Source organism: Colossoma macropomum, unplaced genomic scaffold (assembly GCF_904425465.1).
Source record: "Colossoma macropomum unplaced genomic scaffold, Colossoma_macropomum, whole genome shotgun sequence".
Lineage (NCBI taxonomy): Eukaryota > Metazoa > Chordata > Actinopteri > Characiformes > Serrasalmidae > Colossoma > Colossoma macropomum.
Window position 1 is genome coordinate 22,831,604 of NW_023494795.1, and position 20,426 is coordinate 22,852,029.

A 20,426-nucleotide genomic window follows, 5' to 3' on the forward strand; every position below is an offset into this window, starting at 1 on the left:
ACAGACAATGTCTCAGCATCAGCACGTTCATTCTTCACTCAGATTCTAATCAATTCTATGTCAGAACGTCAGCGTTTTAGAAGAAACCCCTCCCCCTCCCCAAGTTCACTTTTAATGTATGTCTGTTTTTTGTACCAAAAATACTTATAATTTCTTTTTACATGACAATTTTTTTAAATCACTCTTTCTCTCTTAGAACTAAGCAAGCTGTTTTTGTTTCTGTGTCTTTAAGATTGATATATGTAAAGGAGCTCTTTTCTGATTGGCTGCCCTGTATTGTGCCTTGTTCAAAACACAATCCAGGCTGAAACACTACTTATGACTTCAGCATGAATGGGCTAAACTGCTGTAGGCCCAATGATGGATGTATGAAAATGCATTGGTTCACAACCTCACAAAAACAGTGTAATCAGTACAGGCTGTTTTTTCAGCTATTTCCATATACGGACTGTGTGAACTGGCGGGTGAATGGTAAGTTTTACTTACTGCATCTCAACATAACTCTTTTATTTTGAATTTGAGAGGAAGATGGACAATAGTTTGGAAAACTGTTAAATTACTATTTACAAATTACTATATCAAAGAAGACACTTGCCTGACTAATGGCACTGCTGTGCTGCAGTGCAACAGAAAATAAATAGAAATGTGTTACTTACCTCTATATTGTACTCAGCTTCATCAGTCAGGATGTGGGCAGTGAAGTCATTGTCATCAATGTGAGCCTGCACGCGAGAGTTCTCTTCCCCTGCAAGTGCAAGGTGTTTTGTCAGTATCTGAGGGTCTAATATAGGCCTACTGCACGCAATCAGCGATGTATCTTTACAATTCAGTTTTTTTTAACTAAGCACTGGCCAAAATATAAAGATGGGTGATAAAAGAACCTGAATAAAAGAATATAGAGATATAATAAAGTTGTGTATAATCAAATCTGACCATAAAAAGAGCACATGCAAATTTGTTATTCATCAATTTCATATTCAGCGTATATGTATGACCATACTCACTTCTGGTGGGAGTGTGTGTGTAAATTTGAGCATAAACTTTCAACAACCTGAAAAAAGTTTGATTTTTAGCCAAAACTACTCTCAAAATAATCTATTCTGTCAATAATAAGAATAAAAACAGAAAATAACAATAATAATTTGTGCACTTGTCCAGTACAAAAGTGGATGTACGTATTTTACATGTACACTGGTATAAAAAAATGATGCATCTATTCCATGTTACATTTAATTACACTGTGCTTTTATTTTATATTACTGCCAGCGCCCAAAAAATAAAAAAAACACAGCTAGTGCGGAAGCCTCTAATATGATGCAATGCAATAATAAGCGTTTATTTTAGAAAAAATAATCACACTTCACAATTACGTCATTCTTCTGTGTTAAAATATTAAGACTTTTTAATGTCACATTTAAAAAGGAGGAGCAGGGCACTTACTGCTCAACCTCAAACTCTGTCTACGAGCACAGCCATTGGCTCACAAGCTGATAAATGCTGTTGTTTTATTGGCTTCCTCATGAAACATCTGCATGAATTAGGGCATGCTTCCTGTAAATTATATGTAAATGATGTGATAGTAGGCTGGCACTTGATTTCATGCACTGAAGATGATTTATTAGTTCAAATCTCAGCTCCTTTTCACATTGTACGAAAGTTTCATGAATCAGACCTGAGTAGTTTGTACGTCATTTAAAGCGGTCAAACCTGTGCCCTGTTTAACGTAGCTTTGATGAATAAGGGCCAATAAATGCAGATGCTTCCAGAAAGGCATACTACATGAAACAGGTATGCAATTAACATCCTACCATGCTCTTTGGCATGAATGAAAATGTTCAGTAGGCCCAGTTGACCAAAATCAAGATGGCAAAAGGAATCAGTATTGTGGCGCTGATGACTAAAGTCACAAAGCCTGCTCAACTGGCTAGTGTTTTAATAGGAAACAGGGACTAAAGTGATCCCTTTATTTAGATCTATGGGAAAGATATCAGTAAATGTTAAAAGTACACAATCGTGACGTATGATATGTAAGGAAAAACAGAAAAGCAGCTGTTCCTCATGTGACCGAGATTGTCAAAGCAGGATGTGATCAGACTGAGTCAGCAAGAACAGTCCATCCATAACTACACAGAGAAGGATATTATAAGCCAAAAGCACATTTGAGTGTTCAGTGGTGATAAAACCACAGTCACTGGCCTACAGAACTGTGAAAAAAGTGAAATGGTCAGATGAGTCATCATTCACCATATTCTCCACAAGTGGGCAAGTGCATGTGTGGGTTCACTCGTCCCCTTAGAGGGAAAGGTCACTGTAAATCAGTGACATCTCAGTCATCTTAATCCTGACGAGAGTGGTCTCTTCCAGGATAACAATGCCCCCATCTACAAGGTACGAAGGGTCACTGAATGGTTTAATGAGTATGTAAATGATGCAAATCATATGCTCTGGCCTTTGCTGACACCAGATCTCCAACCAATTGAATGCCAAAGAGAGATTTTGGACTAACATGTTGCAGACAGCAATCTCCACCACCATAATCAAAAAACTTTTGAAAGAAAGCTATTCCATCCCTTCAGTGCAGCTCCAGAGACTTATCTATGCCGAGGTATACTAAAGTTGGTCTTGCAGCTTTTACTAAGACACTGCTCCAGCAGCCCTTACAAAGACTTTATTTAGTTTTTCCCTTGTACTTGCCACTTGTTTGTTGTTAAACTTAAATAAGTTGTTTAATTATTTGTATAAATATTGTAAGTAACTTTGATAATTCTTATTTATAATACATATATTAATATATTAATTACAAGCTTATAAATAAAAAAATATGTAACGCATGTGACTACCCTAATATTATGCTTATTTAGTCATTAATGCATGTGCATTATAAGAATACTGAGCAGTATGTGAAGGACAATACAAATATTTTAATATGTACTACTCATTTTCAAGTCCTTCATATATACAACACTGATGCTTCCAAACACATAAAACTGACAGCTACATTCTTATGTTAGAGTAGCACAAAACAAACACATGAAGCTTATAATTGATTCTAGCATTTATAACAAACAGTTAGAAGATTTTACTGCAACCCTACCAATGACATGGCCGGTGAAGAAGTTCTCTCTGTGGACCTCATAAGCCTCCTGTGTGCCGTCTTGCCCCACCACCACAGCACTGAAGTCGTCTGTGAAAAGTTCGGTGTTGGTCGCCAGGTACAGCCTGAAGTGCCTGAAAAACAACAAAGACAGATGACAGATAGATCAATAGACAGACAGACAAGCAGACAAACAGACTGACTGAAAATTAATAGATCCCCAATGGGAAATATGGCATAACAAATGCTGCAGGAGTTCAACAGGGCCAGCTTATCAGACATAGTTTAAGCCTAGTCTTGGAATGGACTGCAATGCCAATGGTGATTCACCACTCAAAACTGTATTTAGTCTAGGCTTAGGCTTCTTGTGGATCTGGGAAACCAGCCATTAGTGATTTACTTGCAATGGCACTTTGCCAAGGCAGTAGGGATGCATGATAATATTAGAAACATTTGAGTATTGGCTGATATTTAATATTTTATAAAATCAGCATCCGAAAGATTTAAGATCTGGCCGATACTTTAAACCAATATTCGACAACACAATTTTCATATTCTGGAAGAGCAGAACATTTAGGGTGCCAATATCTAAAATTGTTCATGTTTTCTACCAATAAACATTTATTAAATGTAGAAATCGGGACTATATTTACTTGGATTAACATTACAGACAAATAACACCCACTTCTGTACAGTTACAGATACAGTAAATAAAAAGTGAATAAAATCCAGATATTTAAGTGCAGTACTTGAATGTCACCTAAACATTCTGCTTTTTTGGAGCACAATAAATATCATATAATAATCATCATCGAAATATCAGTTTGACATATCAATCAAATTTAGACATCCATTCGATGCCTGCAATTTTGTGATCAATTATCTGACGACACTGATATGATTCCGATATTATCTTGCATCCCAAGAAAAACGTTATTTAATTGTTTTAATTGTAATGAAATAAGATTTCCTTCAAAGTCATTTGAACTATTTCTGTTGGTCACCATGAAATCATAATAAAATGTTCATACAGTGTGAAAGACAAAACAAACAAATTAAGAAATAAAAATAACTTTTAAAAAAGAGGTTTTGATATGACAGGGACAACATTATCCTAGTAATTCTTAACTTCATTAACTGTGGTCAGTTACGTAGTTCACACCATTAATACTGTGTATCACAGTTTACCTGGATCTTTCTATTGTGTTTACCACATTAACTCCACTTAAACACTCATTCTGAAGGTATGGGTGGGTGACACACACTCACCTCTGTAAGGCAGTGAAGCTGAGCAGCCTCTCTGCATGTGTGTGCGTCTGCACATCTCGCTTACGGACAGAGTGCTGCTGCAGATTGGACAAGTTCAGCACATCAAAGTCTGCCAGCATCGAGCTGAGGTGATCTAAGAGAATAAAAGTTGGAAGATGAAGTTCCACAGAGAGCTGAGCTGCTGGGTCATCCTCATTAAACAGTCTCAAAGCATGTCCATGAATATTTTAATGTCATTATTATCACACAGTTGAACAATATTCATATAATTTAGTAGCTCGACTGGAACTGGATTCTGTATCGGTTAGAAAAAAATTAAACTTTTAACTTTTAAATGTTGAATCTCTTTAATGTTTTTCTTGTAACATGTTACAAAATGTTATGTGGCACAAATAAAAAGAATTATCTCAATGGTTCCCAATGTGTTGTTGTATTGAGATAAAATTGCAAAATACTAAATTTTGTAAATATATAATAAAAATAAAAATATATATTTTGTAATTATTAGCTTTGATGATCTTAGTCTGACAACAGTATACAGATTTTAAAACGTTGGAATAATAATTTATTTTTTTTTAGCTTTGGTTCCAGTATTTGTCATGTTTGTGAGAATAACCCTGCTGTCCACTGCAGGGAAAAATGACCTCCAGCTCTGATAGTGTTCATAGTTCATAGTGTAGTCATCATGTTATGGAGTTTTTCCAAAGATAATAAGCCCATTTCTTTGTAAACCAGGAGGACAGACCTCTGTGTGTTTAACAGGAAATTCCACTGTTTTTTTTTTATTTTTTATTTTTGGACAATTAAGTGGTTCAGATGTAAACAAAGTCTTTCAGAGTGCTTTGATGTGAAATGCTTTGTTCTAGATAAAATTCAAAGTGATTTGATGTGAAATGCTTTGTTCTAGATAAAATTACAAAGTCAAATTACTCACAGTGGTGGTGATAGGAACCAGACATCTGAAGAATTTAAGGCTTCTAATAAGTTACTGCATGAAATGGTTATGAATACGCTGCATAATGCCTGAGACACTGTTTTACAGTAGTTACAGTAGTAGCTTTTGGCCTTAAACATTTTTAATACACCCATGGCAAAGAGGAACATGCAGAGAGTTATAAGGCAAAACAGTTCCCAAAGAAAAATGACATTTTCAGATTTACCACTATTTTACCATTATCAACACAACACACTCAAACGGGTTATGACAAACGTCATGTTTCTCTACACTCTTAAAAAACATAGTTCTTCAGTAAAAGAAATGTTTCTATTTAGAACCATGTGTACTATATAGAGCCATTTCATGCCTAAATGATTCTTTGCATGAAGAAATGATTCTTCTTATTGATGGAGAATGTGTTCTATATGGTTTTACACTCAAAAATGGCTTTGTTTACATCTCAACGACTGAATTATGGAGAAATTTTGGAAAAAAAAAATGTGGAATTCCCCTTTAAATCCATACCAGTTTTGGCGTCCCCATCAGTCCAGCATTCAGCCCTGAATAAATCACATAATCACATGGGAACTGTTGAATGTATGGAGGTCTACGGCTTACAAACAAATTTCCTGATTTAATGCTAGCCTAACTTCTCCTCTCTAGCTGCACAGTAGAGTCCCAAACTCACCATATTCTCCATATCCCCGCAGAGGTCTCTCCGAGCACTCCGTCAGGAGGAAAGAAAGCAGAAGTAAAGCGATGCGTTTCATGGCGATGAAAGTAAATCTGAGTCGATGTAACCCGCTTTAGCAGAGCAGCAGCAGCAGCTAAACATTATCGGACGGATTAGCAGCGTGGCCGGGACCAACATCTGGACATGGCCGACAGAACAGAAGTGGTGGAAACGTTAATATTTACAGTGAAAGAAACACCGTACGGCTGTTCCGAGAGCGGTGAGGACCAGAGAGCTGAGGAGTGTGTGGGAAAAGACCCAAACACCAGCCAGACACCCGGAAGTACTGTAGAGTTATGAAGCAGAAAAAAATCTCCATTTGTAGTCGCTGTGCACAGGCCGGAGCACAGCACTGCTTACTTTCACACGAGGCTGAAGCTGAAGCTTCTTATTCGAATTCTCCGTTCCACCTTAAATGGTGCAGCTGATACATTCCGGCGCCTCAGCCATTCAAGGTGGAACGGAAAATTCGAATAAGAAGCCAACTTGCTACATTTATTCACAGTGTGGAGCTCGATTAAACTTGACGTGCCAAAAGGAATAGTAGTAGCAGTTAACAGACACTGAACTGACCTCTACACAGCTCCTCACTTTAATGTGTCCTGTGGGTTACATAAGAGGATAAATTCGTCCAGAGAGTTTGGTCACGGCCGTTGAGGCGCTGTGCTATTTTTATTTCTCGCCTCCATCACTCTGATATTCCCGCTCGGTGCCCAGTGGAAATGTAGTTTTATATCACAAGCGGATAAACTGTGGTCGAATGATACTAGTAACTCATGAGAAATATTCCTTATGCGAACATTAACCTTAAGTGGTCATTATTTTTCACACCTCATGAAGCTTTTCTATAAGAGCCAGGTAGAGGACTAAATATTGCTGATGCCTTTTCTGGTTTTGGAGGCAGTATGTCAAAATATTGACTTAGTATCTCGAAATAACGACTTACTTTTTCAACATTTTGAGTTAATATGTCAAAATGCCTTAGCATCTCAAAACCCTGTTTTTAAAAAAAGTTGACATAGAATCTAAATTTTTTTTCTCAAAAATGCTTTTCCAAATTTTTGACTTAGTATCTCAAAATAATTACTTGTTTTTCAGTATTTTAGTCAGTACAACGAAAAACTTATTTTTGCACGGTTGAGGTCTTGACTTATTTTTCAGTATTTTAAATTAGTATTTCAAAATGACATTTCTTTGACTTAGCATCACAATAACTTTTTTTTTTTCAATATTTTGACCTACATTTTTTCTAATTTTTGACTTAGTAACTCAAAATAATGACTTATTTTTTTCAATATTTTGAGCTTGTATCTCTGGCTTTCAGTATCAGTCAGTAGTTTGAGAAAATACATCAATACTTTGAGACAAACTGCTGCCAAAACAGTAGAGGAAAAACATCTTTGTGGGAATAGTCCATTATACTTCTCATATGTGGTGCATATTTTTTCCCCATTTGTGATTTTCTCACATCATGGTTGATTGATTTACACTTTTCACAAGTACTTTCATGGTATAACATGTTAGAATAGATTTCCGCTTCATCTTATGTAATAATGTAAAACATTATACCAAGTCAAAAGTGAAAACGTAATAAGGTGCAAATTCAGGGCATAATGCAACATCATCACATATTCACTTTACATCACATGATCTTGTGAACATGTGTTTTTAGACACTTCTCATATAATCATATGTAAAACGCATGTGACTTTTCTGTAAGGGGTAGTTTGTTCATGGATCTGAAAGCTGTAGCCAGTTCTACAGTTAAATTCTGTTATGAAAAAGATCTACAGCAACACTACAGGAAATTGTACAGTATTTCTATTATATCTATCTTACAGTAAATTCAGACAATTACTGTACTGTACTACAGGGTACTACACAAGTGTTATACATCACTGAAAGACAGTACTACAAAAATTTTGAGGTGAAAAAAATATACAGCACTATAACTCAATACTACGTCAGAACTGAACTTCTTGTAAAGGGTTTAAACGCTTTCTCAACATTGACTCAATACAATCAAATGTAGAAAGATTACAAACACAAAATATGTGGTTTATAAAATGGTCATTTTAATTCAGGTTACATAGCTGTTACATAGGGCATTTTAACATTTTCACAAGGCTCTTGGGGACTACAATCAATGATTAGCAAAAACACAACAGTGGTCCGAATATCTATCGACATCACTGGACAAATCAAACATCCTCAACATGTGCACAAACCTGCAATGAAAGTATTCAACCAAACCGTGGAGCAAGTGTGTATGCAAGATTGACTCCCATACCAGTGTACGCTGAAAAACGGGCATGCATGGTCTTAATCATTTGACTGTTTTAGTCTATTACAAGCCTTCATAAAGTGGCACCTTTTGACTCAGACATGCTTAAAAGTAACACAAAGTGAGTTTTGTGACTAGGAAGGAGTGTTTCGTCATTTTGTGACTTCCAAGAAGCCCTGGCTGAAAGAGACCACGGGGGGGGTGAACTGAGCAGTGTCTAGATGATTAGCTAATAAAACAGCAGCCTTTCATCTTAACAGTACTGGAGTGAAGGAGTGTTCAAGCCAACACCAAGATGGTCCACAAGGGTTTAATCTTTAACAAATATGTGCTGACCACAAGTGGCCAATAAGAGAGAAATGCAGCAGGACGGAAGAAAGCCTGTCTTGCTTTGCCTGAGGCTGTCTTTGCTTGTTACTGAAATTTCTAATTCACCAGATTTGCAGTGGACATACACTAGTTGTTCTCTCACGATTTATGGACTGTTGACATTATGTGAGGCTAATACTTTTCTACAGCAGACACTGCACATAAAGGCCAAAAGGACAAAACCACAAAACCAAGGAATGGAGAAGTTTCTTTAACGTAATATTTTTGATCATCACCACCACAAGCCAGGTGGGGAGGGGGAAGGAAGGGGAGGGGAAAACCAGGACGATTGGAATTTTCCTTACACACAGCTCATTGGTAATGATCATGGGTTTACAGGGCAAGAATAATCATAAGTGAAACAATAAGGAATGGAGATGTGTAAAAAGTTTTTTTTTTCCTTTTTTTCCTTTTAGCTGTGGAGAGAACATGAAGGGTCTTAGTTCTCTCCTCCTTCTCCTCCTTCACCCTCATCTGCTGCGTTGTCAGACGTCCATAACTGAAAAGAGAAAAGTTTTCCCCTCAGAGGCATAAAAATACTTAAATTCTTTCAGCATGATTTTCAAATTCAAAGCCCAGCTGATTGTGTGCCGCATGTTTTTTCCCCCTACACACTGTTGCTGTGACTCCGATTCTTCTCTTTAAATACAGCTTGTAAATGGCAAATGCTAATATAAGTAAAGTTATTTTCAGGTACTGTCATGCCTTGATTTTGTTTATTACTGAAGTACATTTAGTCTGAGGTATCATTACAAGCAAAAACCGCTGAACAACAATATCAGTAATTCGGCAGACTCGACAAACTTCCAACCAACCAGTGTAAAGCTCCAGTTCCGCTCAAATCAAGACATAACGTAGCGGTAGGAGATCAAGAGCCTATATATAAGAGCCTATATATATATATATATATATATATATATATATTCTGATAAAAAAGTTTATTTTGTCTACTCATAAAATGGAAAAATCTATGTCAAATCTGGGCAAATAACAAATGTGATTAATCATGATTAACTACACAAAAGTGTGATTAAACTCAACTAATTTTGTTTGACAGCACTATTATTTACATTAGTGATGCATCAATACCATTTTTTTCTGATTGAGTATGAGTACATGGTTTTAAGCACTTGCCAAAACTGTTTCCAATATCATTATGAATAAAAGATTTAAACAGCTGTCGGTGTAAATGAGTGCAAATTACCTTAAAAGTTAAGCCACTGAAATCTGATTTTAAATAATGTGTATTAGCTAGCTATGCTACGTTAGTTACTTTGGATCGAGAAGCGTTGCAGTGGGGAAGAGTGGGTTTTGTTACACATCAGAAAAGCTCTTCTGTACAATTGTCTTTCCATAACAGTCTCTGTAGTTCAGTGACAGCAGGAATCACGTCCTCACTCGTCAAGTTTGACATCTTGTTGGGAGTCTTATATTTGCCTGGTTATGCTGTAGTTGAATGTTCTCTAGAGTCAGACATACATTGTGTGATTTTATAAACCTTGTTCTTTAGTGACAACTCGCACTGTACGTTTGAACAGACCATTGTGTGGATAAAGCCTATGATTTATATACTCGCACTGTACGAAAACAATTGGTCCGTCGTACATGAAACGCAGCTCTTCAGACAGCTCAGTCTAAGGACAATCATCAATAAAGCGGTTTTATTCAAAACAACACAGTGCGCAACCGAGTACTGAGCAAACACGCTGCTACAGCAGCTTTGCTAATTTGTGTCACATAATGCACTGAAACCAAAAGCAGGTGGTGATGTTCATGGATAGGACAATATAGTTTTTCTACAGTCTATTTTAAAAGACACTAATATTTATATTTAATGGTGTCACTTTTGGTTACTTTAGTTTTAAAGATTGTGGCAATTTGTTTTACATTCAGCAGTACACTGTTTGTAACTTACTGTGAGGTTGTCTCTAAGCAGCTGCATGATGAGTGTGCTGTCTTTGTATGAGTCTTCATTCAGCGTGTCAAGCTCTGCAATGGCTTCATCAAAAGCCTGCAAGCACAGATTCAGAATTTTTTGTTAAAGGACAACAAAATGCTTCGGTCCCACTCTATGGCCAGTCCACCTTGCAAACCCATAACTAGGATTTACACACTTTAGCTTGGTTTCACAGACATGGATTAATAAGCCTAGCCTTGGATTTAACTACAACTTTAATGGTGATTCAATGTTTAAAAAATGCTTTTCTTTAGTCAATACTTAAGCTTAACAATGTAACCCAAGCTTTGAAAGTAGGCTCCATACACAAGACTGCTGTCAAGCTCAGGATTTCTTACCCACCTGCTTAGCTAGGCCACAAGCCTGCTCAGGAGAGTTGAGAATTTCATAGTAGAAGACAGAGAAGTTGAGGGCCAGACCCAGACGGATGGGGTGTGTGGGCTGCATCTCCTTCTTACTAATGTCAAATGCATCCTGATAGGCACTCTGAGAGTTGGTTATCGTATCTAAAGGGACATAAATGGAAAATAGTTAAAATAATAAATGACGGCATTAAGCAAAATAAATAGAATGCAAAATTTAACTCCACATTGTCAGTTTTATTACCTGTAATAAAACTGACACATACATTTTTTTTGTTATTGTTTTATTTTTGAAACACTATTCCATTTTATTTTTAAACACCATTTTGTTTTTTTAGCTTTATGATGAATTGATCTACCCATGCTCCATCCACAAATGAGTTTTTCATAGCAACTGTTAAATGGTTGGACACACTTAACAGAATCGTGCAAAACGTCCACCAATGCTAATGGGAAATTGTAACTGACAATTTCTTTTGGTAAAATTGTATAATTGTTCACAGTGGATTGACAATGTCCGTTAAGAGCTTCCAGTTTAAAATGCTGTAGTGACAGACAACAGATGAGCATTAGGAACAAACTAACTGGACTGCTTTTGTTGCTACTCAAAATAAAGCAGGTTAGGAATGACAAAGAATCTGCCACCACAGTAATGGCTTCAACAAAAGCCTGCAAGCAAAGATTAAGAATTTGTGTAACTACAACAAAATGCTTCAGTCCCACTCTACAGCCATTGTGCTTGCAAAGCCTTAACCAGTAATTGCACACTCTAACTTGGTTTCCCTGACATGGATTCATAAGTCTAGCCTTGGACTTGACTATATTGTTAATGGTGATTCACTATAACCCTAGCTTGATTATGCAACCTAGAAATTACACTCAATCCATACATACTTTGTAACCTTCCACATTCATTTAAAATAAATAAAAATTTAAAATAAACATGTACTCTACATTTACTTATGATGACAAAAACTGTGTGTATGCTACAGTTTCTAACTAGGACAAATGGGATGTTTGTCAACCTTTTCTGTAAAGCTTGTCCAACCTAGCAACTGTCACCAGAAAGAATGCATTACAATTACAGCATATCAGCTTGACACTTCTAATTATCTAGAAGATGATCTTTCTTTCATAGGAAATCTTGGGCTAAAAATTGGCTAAATGTCAGAATGGCTTACTACTTTCTTTCATCTTCAATATCTAATGAGAGCAGTGAGGAAGAAACTGAAAAATTGGGCCTCTATGACAGCTCTTGATCTAAGGCTAGCTAGGAGCCAGAGGGCTATGGAGAGAGGGGGATGGGAGAGAAGGAGGTACCCAGGCAGAGAGCATCCTCCAGCTGTGCAGAGGGCAGGGAGGCTGACTCACTGACAGCAAAAGAAGCCCCAAGGCACTGATAAGCTCCTCAAACACATTTGGAATCCAAATTTATTCATCTTGAATTAAGCCTACAAGCCTAAATCCCCCTTAGGCAAATAACTGAAATGTTACGCTCACATGGCCTCTCCACACAACCCCTTGATTTGCCTCGAAACATGATGCTCATCTGTTGTCTTACAGTTATCGCATTTGTTTCATATATACCAATTTTATTTTTTTTAAATCAACATATATTTGGATCTGCCACACCTACAGTCTTTTAAACTTTATATTACATTCAGGAGCAACGAAAGGTACACTACAGTGTATCTTCTGATGACAACAGTGACCGTATCCAATTGAATTGAATATGTCAGTGTCAATTATGACACTGACATGTTTTGTAATCTTAGTTAAGAGAAAAGCGGTTAACAGCTCCGGAGAGATTTACTCTAGGTGCCAAAGTTGCATTTAAGGTGTTAACCCTTATTTTATAACATCAAGAACATACATTTATTTAATCATTTTCACTACTAACACAATGAATAATCAGTTTTAAAGTGTGTGGGGAAACTAAAGCATCCCAAAGACCATCATCACAATCAAAAACTATTTGTTGTCTATTGACATGGCTTTTCGGAGAGTTCCACACAACACAGCCAGAGAAGGGATGATTTAAAAGCTGCTTTGAGAAACATTGAGCGCTATTGTGAGTTAAAGTCAAGCTCAACAAACTTGTTCTGACTTAAGACTAAAGGCTCTCGACATAAGGCAGTTGGTATAACGTAGTGGGTAACACCTCTGCCTTTCATGCTGTAGACTGGGGTTCAATCCCCCACCTGGGCAGCACCCTACACTATAACAATAAGAGTCCTTGGGCAAGACTCCTAACACTACGTTCGCCTACCTGTGTAAAAATGATCAAAATTGTAAGTCGCTCTGGTTAAGAGCGTCTGCCAAATGCCATAAATGTAAATGTAAATAAGCTTGCTTTAAAATATGGAAGACTGAAATAAATGTATACTACTGACTTTCTCTCACTTCTGCTTTTATGACAATGTTTTGGGAGGAAGAACTGGCCTCAGAAACACTTAATATCTTTTCCTCAGGTTATTCTAGGTCAGTGGTGTCAAACTGCATTCCTTCAGGGCCACGGTTCTGCAGAGATTAGTGATTTCCCTCTTCCAAGACTCTGGCTGTTTCCAAAACCACACACTGAATAGTAGGGATACATGATAACGTAATCATATCGAGATCCACTGAAGACACATGTTTAGTTTTGAACAATATTTCGAACAGACATTTGATTTATTGTACTCCAGGACGTTTATGAGACTCTGGGCTCCTGTGTTAAAATGTCTGCATTTTATAAATTTTCTCTGCATTTGTAATGCTCTACAACTAAACACGACATTTCTCTGTAATGCTAATCCAGGGGGATCTCGTCTAAATTCCTACATTTCACAAAATGTTAATGCATCAGTATCAGCACATATGTACATGAAAAATATCAGATATCACCACTGTCCAAAAATTCCCATATCAGTGCATCCCTACAGAATAGTGTGTTAAAATTGCACACTACCAACATTAGTGCGTTCAGCAATGTAGTATGTGTAGTATAGTAGTATGCACTTTTGGACACAGCCTCCAATTCAGCACATGAAGGCCATGCTAATTATCAAGTATGTTGAATGAAGCAGACTGTAGCCCTGAAGCAACTCAGTTGGACACTCCTGTTCTAAACAGCAGCACACAAACACACGTACCTTTCTTATCATCTCCTGAGGCAACCTCTGCAAGATATCTGAAGTAGTCACCCTTCATCTTTAAATAGAAGACTTTGCTCTCAGGATTAGATGAGTTTTCAATCAAATATTTGCCCAGGAGCCCCTAAAAACACAGAAATGGAACAATTCATATTAATAATGGTAATTTCACATTTTCATATCCATTACATTCATTCAAATTGTCGTGAAATTCTAAAAAGATAGTGACTGCCTATTTACATGACAATAAATGATTTAAAGAATTGACTAGCAGTTTTATTGTAGTTCTGAATAGTCTCACACAACATCTAAAACATAATGAAGTCACTCAGCATCGATAATCAAATGCAATAGGTTTAATGCAAATATACCAAAGCTGAGCCTCTTTCAGGCTAGCATAAGATTGTGCTAAGGCTACTACTGTCCTAAAGATATAGTATTTGTAGCGCAAGGTAAATTATCTAACTGACCATAAGAAATTTTGTTCTGGGTGTTTGTGTAACTGTGTGCAAGGGTACCACACTTGGAGGAAAACATGCAAATCAAGCACAAACACACACACATACTGGTGGAGCACAGTCTGCAGACATCCTGTGTGAAAACCCAGCCCTTTCCTCTAGCATCTGAGGTCAATGCTAGCCTAAAAGGCTCCTTCACCTAGGAGAGATGCAGCCTAGAGACAGTGAGACGTGGATAAGAGTATTTAGTCTAAACAGAATGGCACTCTGCACTTGCCTCAGAACCACAGTGCCCTTCAGGTCATGCTCAGTTCATCTTGCCATTCATCAGTACCAGATAAGCACCTGTACTGGACAGGTGAGAGACTACAACAATGACACATAAGTAGTCCAACACCTTCAGCCTCTCAGAACACACTTACTAATGACCAAGTCACCATCATTTATGAAACTTAATAAGTATTTAATAAATAGTGTTGCTTGAAATCATTTATTAAATTTACCTTTTTGGCAAATCTACAACAATTAGAAGAGGTGTGAAACTGTCTTCCTTCCAGTCCACAGCTTTGTACAGATAGCATTTTTCCTCGTTGAACACTTTGAATCCAACTCATGAAGGCCTTGCTAATTAGCCTATGAGCTGAATCAGGTGTGTTAAATGAGGAGGAAGGCTAAAAGAACTAAGTTTGAAACCCGACTGACATTTCTGAATTTAGTCTAGATGAAATGTGTCAAGAAGGACCGACATGATTACTTCAAAAGCAAAATTACTGTTTAAAATTTACCTGCTCAATGAATCAGTAATAATTAGTTGTCACTTTGAATGATGACGCATATGTGAAATTCTCCTCCTGGCCTCTCTTACAGTAAAGACAGAGACTGATATACAAGCCAATTTGTTTGCATTTTCTTTTTAAGCATTTCAATTTTTTTTCCCAAATAAAGTATTTTATAAACTTTAAAAGGCATGGCTTGCATGGCACATTATTGTTATGTCCATAACAATACAGTTATGTCCATTTTATTGTGGGCTTTAAGATTTCTTGATTCATCAATATAAATAAGTTGAGCATAACTGGTTATCAATATAATCAATAGTGACAGCCCTACTGTCTGATGGTGGAAACAGCCACTCAATTTGGCAGTACTGGTAATGAAACAAGCCTGTCTTACAAAGACTACTGTGGAGAGATGAAAACCACATGCCTTCAGTATAGGCTGAACCAAGCATACCTCAGCAACAACACTAGGCCTGCCACTGCTTCCTCTTAAAGGAACCAGCACGTTCTTTAGACAGTCCCTTTCCATCACAGCCAAAAAGAAATTTAAACATCAGTATTGGTCTTCAGTGGCCCACTGGTACTGCATGTTTTGACCAACGCAACAGCATTCTGTGACATGACTTTAGCACAATGCTTTACATTTTTGAATCTCTTTTTATGAGGTCATCATTTCAATGAAGTAAGTAATGGAAGCATGTGACCAAACAGTTTGTTACATACAGGATTAATAATCCATTTGCCTGTTTCAGACTAAACAGGACTGTGTATATTAATGGAACATAATCAGCAACACCAGGGAATGTAACACGAATTCATGTTTATTGTTAAAAGGAGTCTGTTTTATAGTCTTTAAAAGATGCAAATTTCAGACTTCAAACCTCGTCTTGGCTGACTGACAGCTTTTGGAATATAAGGAGAAAATGTTTCTCAAATTAAATGCACAATACTTTAATCCTTTAAAAAAATAATTAAATTGTTCAACTAAACAATATTTTCCAATGCATGTGCAGTAAGCATACCTCTCAGCAGAGGGTCCTGTTATTAACTATATCACCCTGTGAGATTAGCTAGCATAAAGCTAAGCTTTGCACAAACCGCATCTGTAATCCACCAGTAGTATTCTACCTCAACGCTCTATTTATAATCAGAGCACACTTCCTCAGCTCATAACAACTGGGCGAGTTGAGAATAGAGCACACTACAGCCAGCACCTGCAAGACAAGAAGACACTAGAGATACCTTCCCTTGCAAACAGAGCATGAAACATTAGCTTCCCTAATCCTTCACCACAGCATACGTGCATGTGGGAAGCCTGCGTGTGGGAGGAAGTGAGCCAACACTAGGGGGCTGAAGCAGGTAATCTGAGACGGAGCTACTGCTGCCTCCTCACACCTTTCAGCTCCAGCAGGTGCTACAGAAAAGAGAAAGTACTGTGCTGCTTTGCATACAGGCTGCACAACTAGGGCAAACTGAGCAAAACAGAAAAGAAATTCCTTTAGTTAACTTATAACACAGCCACTGGAAAAACCCTGACACCTTCATAACTAGCAGGCTGATCTAGCATATTGAGTAGCAAACCAATCACAATCGTTGTCTTCACTGACTGTTTGATAAATCCATAGATTTGGTCCCAAAAGACCATTCTTTGGATTTTTACATTGAAAAGGCCTGTAACTAAATTGGGGGGGATGATGCAAATCTAGCTGTGCTACACACAACCTAAAATACTAGATGCAGCAAGACAGGGACGCAGTATTTCTGCCTGCAATGCTATATTGATTGCAAGCAGTTGAGTCATTCGCCTCTGCACCACTGTTAAAGGAATCAATCGCCGCACTGCTCTAAAGAAGCATCATCTCCACCATGACTGCTTCCTGAAACAAGGTACATCAGCCACATCTCCGCCACAGTGGACATTTCATACCAGTCCACAGGGACCTGGACTAAGCCTAGTCTTGGACCATACTGTAACATCAATAATGATCAGCCAGTACTCAGGGTTTTGACTGACAGCACAGCAGCACTTGTGTTTTGTAGTAGCAAAGTACATAAGCAATAGAATACAGAATATAATTTTGTGAATTTTTAACATTATTGTTCAAGAAAACTGCACTGTTACAATAACATAACCACCATGACTAAGTAACGGCACTAAAATGCCGTGCAGTATTTGTGGATCACTAATCCTGAGACAAAAAACAACTTCTCTGGTCAACATGAAAATACATTTATGCTGACGGACTGCGCCTGCCAGTGGCAGATCACTTAATTATATATATCTGTAACCACGCAGAGATGACTGTGGCTTGACCTTAACCTTTACTACCCATATAAGCGTCTCCACTTCACTGGACTTACAGCAACAACCACCGACGCCCGACTTACCAGCACTTCGTTGCAGATCTCGCGCAGCTCTGACTCCACTTTCTCCCTGTACTCCTTCACCATCTGAAGCTTCTTGTCGCTGGCATCTGTTTTCTGCTCGATGCTAGAAATGACCCTCCACGCCGACCTCCGCGCCCCGACCACGTTTTTGTAGGCGACAGACAGCAGGTTCCTCTCCTCGTTCGTCAGCTCGGCGCCCTGCTCCGTAACCGCCTTCATAGACGCCGCCATGTCGTCGTAGCGCTCGGCCTGCTCCGCCAGCTTGGCCTTCTGAATGAGCTCCGCTTTATCCATGGCTTTAATGGCAGCTGGCAATCTAGCTATGGATCTTAATCACTAAGTTAACTCCGACAAAGCGGCGAGTCCGGTAAGAAGAGCAGGGAAATGAGTGAAAGCGGGGAGAAGGAATAGTTCCTGGCAAGTGGAAAGAAAAGAAAGCGAGTATCCCGAGCTGTACCTGCAAAAAGGAGAAAGAAGGTGTGTAGCGTTACTGTAACGTTAGTGCAACACGCTTCAGGACCAGGTACAATGTTAAAAGCCCAAAAACTACGACAAACTACGCTGCCATCACAAAGGACGATTTGCTAACGGGTGAGCAAACTGACGGTCACTGTTACGACGAAGGACAGATTTAACTACTAGAGCGCGAACCATATGAAGTGAAAGCAAAGACAAACGCCCAAGTTACCTACGAGTACCTGCGTGAACCTGACTAGCTGTGGGGATTAACACCTTTAGCCAGCTGGCTAACCTACACTAGACAGGTGCGACCGTATTCTGTTCTCCACGGCCACAGATATGATCTCTTTCTGTACACACCACGCTAAAAGGAAGAAAAACACGTCTTTTCAACGACGACAAATTAATTTCTTCGTGTCCTATGCTAATATCTAGCAGTAATGCTGAACGAGGCTTGGAGGTGAAGCAGTGCACCTACTGCTGCTGCTAGCTAACGTTACTACTAGCTACTACGACCATTGGACACGACAAGCGCCAGCTATTTCACTGTTTTAAAGCGAACACAGACACAATACAAGACAATGCATATTAATTGTACGACTAAATGTAAAGGAGGACTTCTTTTTTATCTACAAGGCACACACTGCGCGAACCGCCCGACAACTGCATCCATCTCCACGATTAAAAAACAACCCCGCATAACCGCTCCTGAATCTGTTAGCTAGCTAACGCAGCTATGTGGCTAACGGGAAGATATTTCTGACAGGTCTCGTCTTCATCCTCGCAGCGTAACACGTCGCGGCCGTTTTGTATGAGCACATATTTAACGTGAGCGGTTTTATCCGACTATCTAGAAAGAAAAGCAAGGAAAAACCTCACCCACCGTGTACGGGATCTCCAGTGTTTCGCTGCCCTCTTCGGCTCTTTGGAGGGAGAAAAGACTCCGATTAACGTCCAACCGAACCTGAAAATAAGAAGGCGTGGTCAAGGGAGCTGTAATCCAATGAGAACGTCTCTTGAGGTCCGGTTTTGCCGTTCATGCAACGGAATTGACCAATGAGCGTTAAACGCGGGAACGGAGGCGGGACTTGACTGAGACCACGGGTTTTGCTCCAATGAGATGGTGAGAAAATACGTCACCGTCGCGATGGAGACAGCCTCCTCCCCCCCGTGTTGTACACTCAGCGGGCGTGGCTGGGCTCAAGAGATGGCAGGCTAAACCGCGACACAAGTTAATGCGCTAGCTTCCGTGTGTCTGAATCGGCCCTAAGTGCTGTGCAATTGATCTTGTTATTGTCCCTCAACAAGGGCTATGTCACGATAAGTTAAAAAGTAGAAATGAACACACTTTCCTGCTCAAAAAAGACCAGTTCTAATGGGAACTGGCTTAATGGTTGCCATTAGAGACCACTAGTTTCCTGTAGGACAAATTTAGAAACCATTAGGAAACCATCAGATGCATCAGGAATCAGTCCTATAACACCTGTTAAAGAAGAATCCTTTACACTGTGATACCAACCCATCAGGAAAACACAAAATATCATTGGTGACTGTCAGACACAGTAGGGTTCAGCTAATACTCTGAAACAAACTGCCTATCGGTACTATAATACACTGTGTGTACACTTTACAGCTGGCAACCACACAAAATATCCCATGGAAACCAGAAAGCTTTCAGATTATAGGTTGGATTAGCAGGTGTCTACAAACCTTTGGACATGCAGTGTGGAGTCATGCCTACTACTTGTATTGCAGTTATGTGTAATCATTGAATCTGACTGATGACTATCTAGAATAAAAGGTTCGACTGCCAGCGGTAGCCTAAATCCTACTTTGCCATGTTCTTGTGAATATGTGACTTGCTGCAAGAAAAGAGTTATCTCTACAGTGCTCTCACTCCCCCAAAGATGAGTTTAGTGGTGCATGTCCATTGTCTGAAAAGCATTTGTTGTCAACAGGAAACTTAGATCTTCGAAAGAATGCTGTAGTCTGGGGTTCGCATTTAGTTACTCTGGTAGATTTAACTACAATGGAAATCATGTCACCCCTCAACCAGTCCACTCTCCAGGTGTTGTGTTGATTTTGTAGCTGATGGGCAGCATCTGCAGTGTATAAACGGCCAGGATGTCATTGCCTATGAGGCCTAGAGGCAAGTCAGCAGATCCCAAATGAGGCTATGCCTATGAGTGTGCTAGTCCAGTTGCTT

The 20,426-nt window shown here is 38.7% G+C and overlaps 2 protein-coding genes across 2 annotated transcripts in view; both read right to left on the reverse strand.

The window, feature by feature from the left end:
- adam17b (ADAM metallopeptidase domain 17b) overlaps positions 1-6,650 on the reverse strand; it is a 23,573-nt gene extending 16,923 nt beyond the window's left edge. The window contains exons 1-4 of the mRNA XM_036581889.1: positions 5,989-6,650; positions 4,364-4,496; positions 3,095-3,228; positions 657-745 (exon numbers count right to left, since the gene is read on the reverse strand). Of these exons, the coding sequence (XP_036437782.1) occupies positions 657-745; positions 3,095-3,228; positions 4,364-4,496; positions 5,989-6,070 (438 nt within the window). The 5' untranslated portion in view covers positions 6,071-6,650. The remainder of the gene's footprint in view (positions 1-656; positions 746-3,094; positions 3,229-4,363; positions 4,497-5,988) is intronic.
- Positions 6,651-8,088: 1,438 nt separating this feature from the next.
- Positions 8,089-19,202, reverse strand: ywhaqa (tyrosine 3-monooxygenase/tryptophan 5-monooxygenase activation protein, theta polypeptide a). The gene is made up of 6 exons (XM_036581893.1): positions 19,104-19,202; positions 17,762-18,218; positions 14,137-14,260; positions 10,986-11,149; positions 10,602-10,697; positions 8,089-9,185 (listed from the first exon to the last, which is right to left on the reverse strand). Exons 2-6 carry the CDS (start codon positions 18,053-18,055, stop codon positions 9,126-9,128), a joined length of 738 nt encoding a protein of 245 aa, XP_036437786.1. The 5' UTR covers positions 18,056-18,218; positions 19,104-19,202; the 3' UTR covers positions 8,089-9,125.
- Between the last annotated feature and the right edge of the window lie 1,224 nt (positions 19,203-20,426).